This window comes from Prosopis cineraria, unplaced genomic scaffold (genome assembly GCF_029017545.1).
Source record: "Prosopis cineraria cultivar Desert tree isolate PC_DT_omini unplaced genomic scaffold, ASM2901754v1 PC14, whole genome shotgun sequence".
Classification (NCBI taxonomy): domain Eukaryota; kingdom Viridiplantae; phylum Streptophyta; class Magnoliopsida; order Fabales; family Fabaceae; genus Prosopis; species Prosopis cineraria.
Genome location: NW_026555345.1, coordinates 6,111,115 through 6,123,606, shown reverse-complemented (window position 1 = coordinate 6,123,606; position 12,492 = coordinate 6,111,115). Strand labels below are relative to the sequence as shown.

The 12,492-nt window shown below is 30.7% G+C and overlaps 1 protein-coding gene across 2 annotated transcripts; it reads left to right on the top strand.

Annotated features, from left to right (window-relative positions):
- Positions 1-4,197: 4,197 nt before the first annotated feature.
- On the top strand, positions 4,198-12,486 carry LOC129293049 (uncharacterized). 2 transcript variants are annotated; one of them, XM_054930851.1, is made up of 12 exons: positions 4,198-4,435; positions 4,543-4,644; positions 4,935-5,075; positions 7,576-7,616; positions 7,748-7,969; positions 8,070-8,271; positions 8,872-9,042; positions 9,123-9,239; positions 10,910-11,107; positions 11,227-11,286; positions 11,375-11,473; positions 12,015-12,486. In XM_054930851.1, the coding sequence occupies exons 5-12, from the start codon at positions 7,827-7,829 to the stop codon at positions 12,108-12,110; spliced, it is 1,086 nt and encodes a 361-aa protein (XP_054786826.1). In that variant the 5' UTR covers positions 4,198-4,435; positions 4,543-4,644; positions 4,935-5,075; positions 7,576-7,616; positions 7,748-7,826; the 3' UTR covers positions 12,111-12,486. The 2 variants fall into 2 exon arrangements, with proteins under 2 accessions (XP_054786826.1, XP_054786827.1); XM_054930852.1 differs by lacking the exon at positions 4,935-5,075.
- Positions 12,487-12,492: the final 6 nt, after the last annotated feature.

Sequence of the window (12,492 nt, the reverse complement as noted above, 5' to 3'; positions counted from 1 at the left end):
TTCCAAGCTCAAGAAATGTTTATAAAAGTAGTTAATAATAAAGATTTAAACTTATAATCTTATGAATTATTGATTAAATTTTTATTAATTGGATGAACTTTTGTTGGTAGCTTTTTTTTATTTATCTTTGACTTAAGTTCTAGTCTTTTTCTTGGGAGAGTGATGCTTAATTTTCAAAGGAATAATTTTATTCCATTAAAATCCAAACAAATTTTAAAATACAAAAAAAATACTTTGAGTCCTTAATTGATCTTTTAATAAGATTTTAAACTCACAAATTTGCAGCCTACTTTTTGAAATTTGCAACTCCTCTTACTTTGATTTGCAACTCATTTTCCCAATTTAGTCTAAGAACACAAAAGTTTTTTTTTTTATAACAAACAAAATTTTAAACATTGAATTTTATAAGATATTGTTTATTCAATTATAGGAATTTGCAACTTACTCTTTTTGATTAGCAAGTTCATCTACTGAGATTTTCAACTCTATATCCTAATTTTATTTTTGAACGAAATCTCAATATTTATTTTTCTCATAATAAATTATTTATTAAATTTCAAGAATTTGCAATTTATTCTCTCTAATTTATAATTCCCTTTACCGAACTTTACAACCTGGGTTCCAAATTTTATTTAAAAATTTAAGATTTCAACATTGAAGTTTATAATGTTATTTTGTCAACTACATGTATTTGCAACTTACTTTTTTATATTTACAACTCCAACTACCTTGATTTGTAATTTTATATTTCAATGTTATCTTTGAATACAAAATCTCAATATTAATTTTATTTAAGAAATTTTATTTATGAATTTCTAAATAAAATTTGGCACTCATGTTGTAAATTAACGTAAATAGGATTGCAAATTAGAGAGAATAAATTGCAAATTATTGAATTTGAACAAGAAATTTCTCATGAGAATGAAAAATAAATATTGAGATTATGTTCATAAATAAAATTGAAACATAATATTGCAAGTCATAGTAAATGAAGTTGTGAACCTGAGAGAGTAAATTTCACATTCATAGAGTTCAATAAATAATCTTGTAAAACTTACTGTTTAAAATTGTGTTTTTATAAAAAAAATTGTGTTTTTAAATTGGGAAACTAAGTTGTAAATCAAAGTAAAAAGAGTTGCAAATTTTAGAAAGTAGATAATAAATTTGTAGGTTTAAAATCTTGTCAAAGATCACTTCCTTATATTTTGAAATTTGTTAGGATTTAGTGGGATAAAGTTATCCCTTTTGGGATTTAAGTGTCATCCCCTTTTTTATTTTCTTTGCTTCACATTTTCATATTTGGATCAGTTAGTGACTTAAATCCACTCACTCTATCTCATGATGTATGATAATAAAATTGAATGGCTATAATACTCAAAAAATATCAAATCTTAACTTTTTGGAGAGAACAACATATGTGATGTGATGATTGTTTTGATAGTGAAAATTATTTTAAATTTTTAGAAAAAATGTATCTTTATAATTTTTAAATAATAATAAAATTTAATGATTGTAATTGAAACATTTATTAAGTGAATTCAAGTCACTCTTCAAATCTTACATTTTCTTGCCCAACTTTTATGGATTCTCATATGCAAAGATCGCACTTTGATTAGTCTACATTCTTTATTTAAAAAAAAAAAAAAACACACACACACACACACAATGGAAGATACATGAAATTCGATCGCGTTTTGTTTTTAATCTTAATAGTTTTTTTTTTTTTTGCTTTAGTCTACAATTCAGTCAAAGTAATCATTTTTCAACCTATAATAGTCACTGATTTTTAATATTTGTACAAAATTTGCAGAAAAAAATAGTTATTTTTTATCCCGTTTTAACCAATGGCCGAATCAAAATAATCATTTTCCAATATATAAAAATGAATATATTATTTCACCAAAAACCAAAATGTCAAATAAATTTTTAAAGACTAAATAATAATTATTGTATTTTGAAATATTTGATTGTTATTTGCATATTTTGAGTCTTCTTTGTCATTCTCTTAACCTTATTTTGATTTATAGTTACCTTTTTAATTCAATAAAAATCCCCTAGTCTCAAGGTGAATTCCCTTGCTATTGAGAAAAAAAGTAGGTCCTCTAACAACTCAAGACTTTGTTAAGTAGATTTTGATTAGATTAAATTAGGAAGAGTTGCACTACAGGCCTTAAAAACACAAAAAATTATACTTTGAACGTAATAAATTATGATAAAGCATTGCAGGTCTAAGGATTTTTATTACAATTTTTCTTGAAAGTAAAAGTATAATTTTGCCCTTAATCAAAATGAACAAAACAAATTGAAAGTGGTGAAATGATTAACTTAACACGCTTGGACATTCAGTTAAAAATTCATGAACATTATATTATACATTCATGAACATTGTGTTGTACATTATCTGCACAACTTGTACATTTTATTAAATATACCGATCAACTAAAAAAACATGAACATTGTGTTGAGAATTCATGAGTATTTTGTTGAGAATGTATGAATATTGTGTTGTGCACCCATGAACATTGTACTATATATGTTCTGTGTGACTTATATATTTTAATTAACCTCTAGATCAATTGAATATATGTGAATATTATGTTGAGAATTCATGAACATTATATTATGCATCCATAAACATTGTATTGTGCATTGTCTGCCTAATTTATCTATTTTATTAAACTTACTTATTAACTTGACATGCATGAATATTTAATTGAGAATGTATAAATATTGTGTTGTATATTCATGAACATTATATTATAAATTAGTTGCATAACTTGTATATAGTGACAAATAGAGGAACTAATGTAAGGGGGCAAAATTGAAAATATAACATAAATTATGGGGCCAAAATTCATTTTAATGTTTCTTGCAAGTAAAATTTCTATTTTTAAAAAAAAAAGTGATTGAAGGGTGTGGGACAATGGCTCCTCTTGCCCTCCTCTAGATTCATCCCAGCTTGCATATTTTATCAAACCTATTAACCAACTAGACACACATGAATATTATGTTAATAATTCATAAACATTGTATTGAGAATGTATAAATATCATGTTGTTTACTTATAATATTGTGTTGTGCATACTCTATATGACTTATATATTTTGATTAACCTATAGATCAACTTGACATGTATAGACATTATGTAAAGAATTTATAAATATCGTATGATGCTTTGTGGATGAGAATTTTGCGCAGGTTTTGAGTTTTTAAATCAAATAAGAGTAAAATTATATTTTTGCTCATAAGAAAAATTGCAACAAAGGCCTTTGAACTTACAGTTCATTATTATAATTTATTAAGTTTAAAGTGCAAATTTATGTTTTTCAGAGCTTGTTGTTTGATTCTCCCATTAAAAAATTTCTTCCCATTCATGCATGAGCAATTGCCTATCTCCTGATTCCAAAAATTTGTTTCTTGAATAAAAGAGTTTAAATTAAACAAAATACTCATAAAACTTGAATTTAAGTTTTTTTCAAAAAAAAGTCATGCCATTTACTATTTACTAATCTAATATCAAGGATCTAATTACTATTACTAGTACAAATTAATGAAGTGTTTTAATTCACTTTGTCTGAAATCATTATAATACACTCTCTTTGGATTATAATATAAGGTATTTTTTAAAAACTTTACTTAGTTCAAAATATAAGATATTGAGTAACATTTATAATTATTTTTTCAATCATACTGCTATTTTATTTATTAATCATTTTAAAAAAATGATATATTGAAATGTTAATTAACATTATCAAGATATTTATATAAAATATTTTATTAATAAGAGTGTAACTAAAAAAATGCAAGTTTTGTCTTTAAATTAAAATTCAAACTAATATTTTTTTAGAATGGTAAATTAGTTACCAATGCCTATATTTTGGTAGTACGAATATTCAATAAATATAAACGTGAAAACAGCAGCATTTCATCAAAATAATTAATTAATTTAATTTAATACAGACATTAAAACAGAATCCATCATCGAACGACAACATTTCACTCTGTTCAACGAAAATCAAACTGCAATTCTGTTACCTTTTAAGTCTTTTTTCAATCGAAAGTTTTTTGTTTTTGTTTTTGACCATCACGATAGTCATTTTAAGACTTTTATCATATTCTTTTTTAATTCAAATAAAACTGCCATAATAACAGAATAATTAAATTTAGGTTCATCGCATGAACTGAAAAATATTTTCGGTTACGTGGAGAAAGAATCTCGGCGAGAAAATAATCCATTCGAATTCGAATAGCCAATCAGCCAAAAAAAAAAAAAAATCCAATAGCCAAAAGACGTGGATTTTGCCGGCCATCCGCGTCGTCTTCCTCTTCCATTGAACGCTTTGTTAAGATCGCGGAATATCAGCAGAATCAACATCTTATTGCTCGAAGTTTCTCTGAAAATGGCGTCGACGGAACCTTCTCCAATTGCAATAAAGTAAGCAGTATCCCTTAATTCACTTCTTGGACTTGAATTATTTTTGTTGTTGTTGTTAGGTTTTGTCTCTTATTTGTTGATTTCGGTGGTCAATTTCACTATTGCAGCCGTCGGTGTTAAATTATAGATGCAACTGATCCAGGCTTCAGTAATGGGCAATCTCATTTCCATCGTAAAAGTTTGAAGTGTTATATTCATGCTGAGGCAAGGTAACTTTATTCAGAAGGATTGAGAATTTTGTTGCCAGTTCTTCACTTCCCCTTTTCTGGAGTATGGAAAAGTTCATATTGAAGCGAAATGCTTGAGAGTTGGTCACAGGCCCATACATAAATGATTAATATGGAAGAGTTGATTATATATTTATTGGTATAAACTAATAAAATAAATTTTATTATTTGGAGTAATTAATTTTGCTATTTTTGAGTAATTAAGTTTCAACATATACCAAATTCTTTCTAAAATTAATTATAACCCCAATAAAACCAATTCTTGGGAGCAGCGGATCCAGTTCTCTTCGTCGACGAACAAGCATAACACACTCCGTCGGACCCCGTCCACCGTTGTCAGCCCTGCGTGGTTGTTCTCGGGCAAGCAGTGAAGAGGGTTCGAACCATTGGGCTTTTTCTATTCCCAAAATCCGGTGAGATTGATTTGTTCAATCTGGCGTTTAATCTGTATTTGAACTGAATTTGCTCCACGCGTGGCTGTTCTCGCTTTGTTATACATCTGTCATTTTAATTTGGCTTTGAATCTGGTCGGATAGTCGTTGAATATTGACGCTTTTGAATCTGGGAATATTTACATATTGAGATTTTTTTTTTGGTACTAATTTTTGCTTGAATGGTGTGTAGTTGGATATTAATATTATACTTCTTCCCTTTTCATTTTGATTACTAATGACTAGTATGATTTGGACTGTGTTGTTTTGCATTGTTGGATTTGTTGTGTATTGGGCTATTGGCATTCTGTTTATTAATCTTTTTATATTATCATCAATTTTGGAAAATTCTCAAGGTATTTGTGATTTATGATCTTCTAAATGACTTGGCTTGAGTTGAGTCAAAGTATCTGGAACAAACATTAGTTGGATATTATATCAACTATGCATACTTCAAGGATTTCAGTGGGGGCAGATGCCCCCTCTGAGTATAGTATAGGTCAGCCTATGGGTATATTACCAGCTTTATGGGTTGATGCAGGGCAAAAAGGTTTTTCCAAGTAAAGAAAAATTTCAAGCTACAAGCGGATACAAATGAAATAGCCAGCACATATTTTTGACTTTGGCATTACTTGTTTCCTCTTAATTAGTTTGTTTCGTTGGTATTCTTTCTTGTCTTTTTTATTCACTTCTTTTAAAATTTTGGCAAGTAATCTAATCCAATTGGAGATGCCTTTTGGGTTCTTATTTCAGTTCATTTATGCTAAGAAGGCAATTTTATTTTTCTGTTACTTGGATAGATTGATCTTTGCCCTTTGGTGTTGATAAATTGTGTTGAGCCATACCCTTGCTTGATCTAGGTCTCAATGATGGGCGAAATAGACACAGTTATTACATGTATATTCCTCATCAATTTTGCAAATCCATTTCACTTCTGGCTATCTCTCCCCCTCCCTCTGCCTCCTCATCCTTTTTTCATATGGGAAAATTTAGATGCATTATGTTGAAAGAAATATTAATTATTGTAGCATGTGCTACATTGTAAAAGGAGTTTTGAGAAAGCATCTCTTAATAGCCCTAGTTATTTTTAGTTTTATTTGAGAATGAGATGGTTATCTATCTTTAGATTTCTATGTTACCTAATCTTTATCTTTAGGAGTTTATCTGGTAGTTAGTCTATCTTTTCAAAGTATAATAAAATGAAGAAAATGTACAGCTTTGGTTGGATTATAGTTTTTCCCTATTCTTTAGTTTGTCCATCCACAAAGTCAACTGGTATGAAAGTTATATTTTGTGGATTTTTTTCCTATGACATCAAAGAACCCCAATTCCATTTGAAGTTATTCTTACCATATATTGATTGCCAAAATAAATATTGGATCATTAAGAAGTAAGTGGTGCCTATCTTGCCTCACTTTCTTTTGTCAGTTATTTTGCAATACAATAAAATTTAGCCTTATGAATTATCATCACTCGCACAATAAGTCTGCATAATGTCTATCTATAAAAAAACTGCTAAATGAAGACCAATTGTCTGATCTATTTCTTGCAAGGCTGGTGCGCTTTTTGTCTTCAGTTTATATTCACTTGCTTATTGATATGTTCACTCAGATTCTATAGATGCATTTATCTTTAATTACTTTAGTTAGTTAATGAGTCATTTCTAATTCAGCTTAAATTTAAGAGATGGAATTTTGTCTTGGTTTTCGCTGGGTTAATTGCTAACAAACAGAGTTACAGAGCTGAAATATTGCGTTTTAATTTACAAAGTATGTGCATTATCTTTTAAATTACATAAACTCAGTCTCTAAGTGCTGTTCTTGTCTCTTTTTATCGCTTTCATTTCTTGGAACATACTTCTGCCGCTGTCTCTAATAAAAGAGTTGTTTGTGAAGTCCTTGTTGGCATATGCTTGGAGCGGATAAACCTATTCTAAGCCTTGTTTACTATTCCCTTCAATCAAAATTATAAGGCATTTTTTGAGAGATGCTAGGTTTAAAAATATGAATCATTTTGGTGTTTTTTAAGAGTAATTAATGAGGTTTTTTCATAAATGCCCTTTATGAATATTTGAAATTTATGATATTTTTATATTTATTTGTGATTAAGTTACCCTATTAAATAAGGGTAGACATTGAAAGAATAAGTAATTTTTAATGATATTAATTGTTTTCTTTGGGGTGGAAGTTAATTAAAAAATGCCTTATTATAATTTTGAAGGGAGGGAGCACAACTTACAACAATTATCATCATCATCATCAAAAAGAAAATATAAAGGGTATGAGGAACTGTATTGTTTAACAGTGGGCTCTTCTTGGGTTCCCTGCAAATGCCTGAGACCCCTCTAGTTATCATTATTTTTAACAGCACTGGCATGCTTGCATTGTTGGTTGACTGAGGAAAGTTGCTATTAGTTGCTTGGCTCTGATAATTAAAATATAATTAACTAGTCTTCTCATTGCGTATGCTTTTCTCTCTGCAGAAACAACATTGCCTCATCACATATTCAATATCTGCTCAAAGGTTGTTACTGAATCATCATGAATGCATTTAAGCAAACACTGAGTTTTATTTGCAAATTTCTTGTTTTGTCTCTTCATTGTAAAATTATGACTCTAAATGAAATCCTTTTTTTTTTTTGTCTTGCTTGTCAGGTTTTCCTCACCATATCATCAAACAAACATGTTATGTCATTTGTATCGTGATTTCCAAGAGCTGGTTTCTGGTTTTTAAATGGAAAAGAAAAGATTAGATGATCACGAACCAGGTCCAGTTCCTTCACCGAGAGCAGTGGACAGATTTGGGTTTGTAAAACAGGATGCTAATGCCTCTTCTGATGGTTTAGTCAAGAATAGATCAGCAAATGAGTACGAGAGGTATTTTTCCTATAAGCTTTTTCCATTTTCAGGAATAAAAGTCAAACTATCAAAGAATTGACATTGTCCTTTACTTTTACTATAATCTATCGCTCATCAGAATTAGGGAAGAAAGAAGGGTAAGAAAATGGAGAAAGATGATTGGGGTCGGTGGGAGTGACTGGAAGCATTATGTTAGAAAAAAACCTCATGTTGTCAAAAGGCGTATAAGGAAAGGAATTCCTGATTGTTTAAGGGGCCTTGTTTGGCAGTTGATATCTGGAAGTAGGGACCTATTACTGATGAATCCTGGAGTTTATGAGGTAATTCTTTTTTCTTTATTAGGACGATCTCATCCATCTTATTCTATATTGCTGTAGTCAGTGCTTGCCATGGAGTTGTCTTGTCCAAGTTTATTTCAAATTTACATAAACTGAGGATGTGTTGCCTTCTTTTTTTGATATAAATGAGGAGGGTTTGAACTCTTGAGTCTTGACCTCTACCCATACCCTACCTACCCTTACCGCCTGAGCTAGCATCTGGTCACTGTTTTGAAATTTCTGAGCCTGCAGCAGTGCGACCTATAAGTCTTATTTATTCCCATTTTTATGCTATCTTGAAATTAACATTACAAATAAAAATTTTAGACCTTTCTCTGGATGCTTATAAATTAAGAATGGGCTTGTGCAGTTTCTTGCCAATTATAAGAAATAAAATCGATTTTTTTATTGGCCTATATAAAAGTATTCAGGGATTTTTTAAAATTTGCATTCTTATTTATCGTTGATTGTGTAAATGACTATTTAGTTCTGCAAGTGTTTTTGGTTAATGATTTTTTTATCATTGTAAGCAAAGCAAATATCCTTTTCTACAATTGTGCGCACACTTGAGTTTGCATTTACTAGATATTATGTCTTTTGCAGCAATTAGTGATATATGAAACATCAGCCTCTGAGCTAGATATCATTAGAGATATTTCTCGTACCTTCCCATCACATGTGTTCTTCCAACAAAGGCATGGACCTGGGCAGCGATCGCTCTACAATGTTCTGAAGGCTTATTCAGTCTTTGACAGAGATGTTGGATATGTTCAGGTTTGGTTCGTAATCTCATCACTTTCTTTTTGGCTCATAGCACAATCATATATATATGATTGTCCTCTTAAAAATTTCAGGGAATGGGGTTCCTAGCTGGTCTGTTGCTTTTATATATGAGTGAGGAGGATGCGTTTTGGTTATTGGTGGCATTGCTAAAAGGAGCTGTTCATGCCCCAATGGAGGGCTTGTATCTGGTAACTATGTTGTTGTATGAACTTATATGCACCAATTACTAATAATGTGAATTTATTTTGTTTGTCTTTGTGCAGAATTGCCTTGTTAAGTTGTTATTCCAAAATAAAATGCATAGTTCATCACACTCTACTTCCTTGTTGACCACAGTCTCCCCCCCCCCCTCTTGTTTCATGTGTGTGTTTACTTCCTATTCAATTCCTTTCTCCCGTAGTTTATTCCTTGTCTTATCTTTTTCAATGTAGATTATCAACGCATAGAATACTTAAGATTTTCTATTGAAGCTTTTGTTCGCTCCTTAGTCTTATATTTTTATTCCCTAATCCTATTTATAAGTCACTTCTAACATATTTCATCGGAACTAATGAAAACCTTAAAACTCATTGATTATGTCTATAAATTTAATAATTTCTCAATTTTATCCTTATTAAACATACACACTTTAACAATATTTTTTTTTTCTCCAACATTTAATGGAGTGCGAATGAAGAAATTTGTGATAACAATTTGATGAGGTGACTTTTAAATAGAACAAAAAAAAAAATTCTCTCTCTACCCTATAAATAGGACCAGAGGGAATATGCCACATACTTGAAGTCTTAATTCAAAATTTATGAGAATTAGAAAGTTTAATCAAATTGTTATATTAAATATAGAAAAAACACAATCATCGTTCTTATAGTTTTATCAGGTTTTGTTTTTAATCCCTTAGTTGTTTTTTAATGTTTTCAGTCCTTATAGTTTCAAAAGATTGAGTAACATTTGTTTTTAAGGTCACTATAGTTTTAGTTTTTCAATGTTACTTAAAAACACTGAAAAAACTACAGGGACTAAAAGTAAAATCCGATGAAATTATAAGGATCGATGATTGTGTTTTTCCTTTAAATATAATAAGTGGTTTTAGCTGACCAAAGGTGATACAGAAGAAGAAAATATATAATTAGAAAGTAGAGTTACACTTACATTTTACCCAAAAGAGCTTATAGCATCAGTCTTTATTTACGTTGAACATATTTTTGAGGTCTGTCTCTGCTGGAAAGCAGAAAAGGTATATTTGTTAAGATTAGAATGATTTTCATTTGAAGTTTTCTGTTGATTCATTCAACTTTGATGTGGTATAATATATGACTAGTCTACTACTTAACGACGCCTAGTTGTCAGAACTTGTATTTATTTGCTTTTATCTAACTATCTTCCTGATATTGATTGGGCCTCTCCTTTTTTCTGGTATGGGTATTCTATAATGTTGTGTTTGGATGTAGGGGATTTGGATTTGGGTGAATCCACCATTTGGATCCATAAAAATTTATGGATTTGGATTTGTTCCAAATCATATTTTATTATAATTCTTCAGTAATTTTAAATCTATTCTATATCCTAATTATTTGAAATGCTAGCCACTCTAACCCTTTTATGCTCCTCGTTTTCATTTCACATATCCTTTTTCATTATACCTTTGAAGTTGAATTTTTTCTATACTACCCAGACAATGGATTTTAAATATATGGATTTTAAATGTGGGGTTTTAAATCTAAAATTCAAATCCACCAATCCAAATGCTACTTTAGAGAATTATTACATGTATTGCATACAGTTTTTTATTGAAATGTTCTCTTCAATCATTCAATGGGATGAACTTTCTTTTGATATGGTTATTTTCCTTTCAATATAGACAGGATTGCCTTTAGTGCAACAATATTTCTTTCAGTTTGAACACTTGGTGAGGGAGCACCTGCCAAAGTTAGGGGAACATTTTGTCAACGAAATGATAAATCCTAGCATGTATGCTAGCCAGTGGTTCATAACTGTTTTCTCGTACTCCTTTCCATTCCATTTGGCTCTCCGAATCTGGGATGTCTTTTTGAACGAGGTTTGCAGTGATTACTCTCAATAGAACCATTGGTTTGTTATAATTATTATACATACACACACAAACATTAAAATGATGACGAGGATGATGATAATGATGACGACATTTTTGTCTTTCAGGGTGTTATAATTGTTTTTAAAGTTGGCTTGGCCCTGCTAAAATATTGCCATGACGACTTGGTGAGTATCATATGACCTTGTGAACTCCTGTTTGCTCGCAAAATACAGTCAGCATTTTTTTCTGCTAATACTTTGGTTCATTTGCCAGGTAAAATTGCCTTTCGAGAGACTGATACATGCCTTGCGTAACTTCCCTGAGGATGCAATGGATCCTGACATATTATTACCATTGGCCTATTCCTTCAAGGTTCTCCTCGTTTTTCTGGTTTATCTTTTATGCCTCATTTTTGACATCCAGAATTTATCTTTTTCGGTTTTTCCCCTTTCTGGGCCTTCAACACAATGTACCTTGCATGATTAATTATAGTACTTCTGAACTTCCACATGGTTTTTATTTGTGAAAGTTACTTTTGTATGTAACCCGCTGTTACTGTTTACTTGAAGATGGATGGATTTGATGGATCAAACAATGATGTTCACCTTGTTCTAAGCTCCAGAAATTGTCATTCCATTGACTTTAGCGTTTAGAAAATAAAGTGCATGAATAGAGCATTTCAATGGCTTTTGTTGCATTCTTTGTTTTGGTACTCAACTGAGAGAGCTCCATGTGCTCGTTAAGCACGATTTATTACTTTTTTTTTACCTGGTTTCTTCCACTCTGAAGTAGCTACCCACTTCATTCTGGGCACAGAGTGATTAGAAAGTGTGCGACATGATCCATAACCCCAAACTTTACATCCACAAACAATCTAGTAGTAAATCATGCTTGATTTTGTTATACTTTCCAGGTATCCAAGCGTTTAGAGGAACTGAGACAACAGTATGAGAAGCAGCATGGAAAGTTTGTTCAATCTCGAGAATCTCAACAACTTGTCGAAAACTGATGGAGTGATGAAAAGTAGAGACTTTCAAGCATGGAGAGAAATTGTAGTAGTACAAAGCGGAGATGGACTGGTATTCAATTCAACCTGCTGTTGTTAGTTACAAAGCATTCTGCGCGGTGGAGGTTTTTTTGGTGTTGTATATCTGTTTGCCATTGGGCCCCATGTTGTGTACTATGCAATATGTGTAGTTAGTGACTTGGATAATGAGGCATCGAAGTCACGAAGCTTTGATGTTACAGAATTTGTTCCTTTTTTTTTTTTTTATTTAAAGCTGATACGAGTCTCTGTTCTCTTTTTCCAGTGGTTCAAGCATGAAATTGTTACAGAACTTTGTTACAATCTTATAGTGATAGTCTACTCAACGCTCCTCACAGCATCCTTG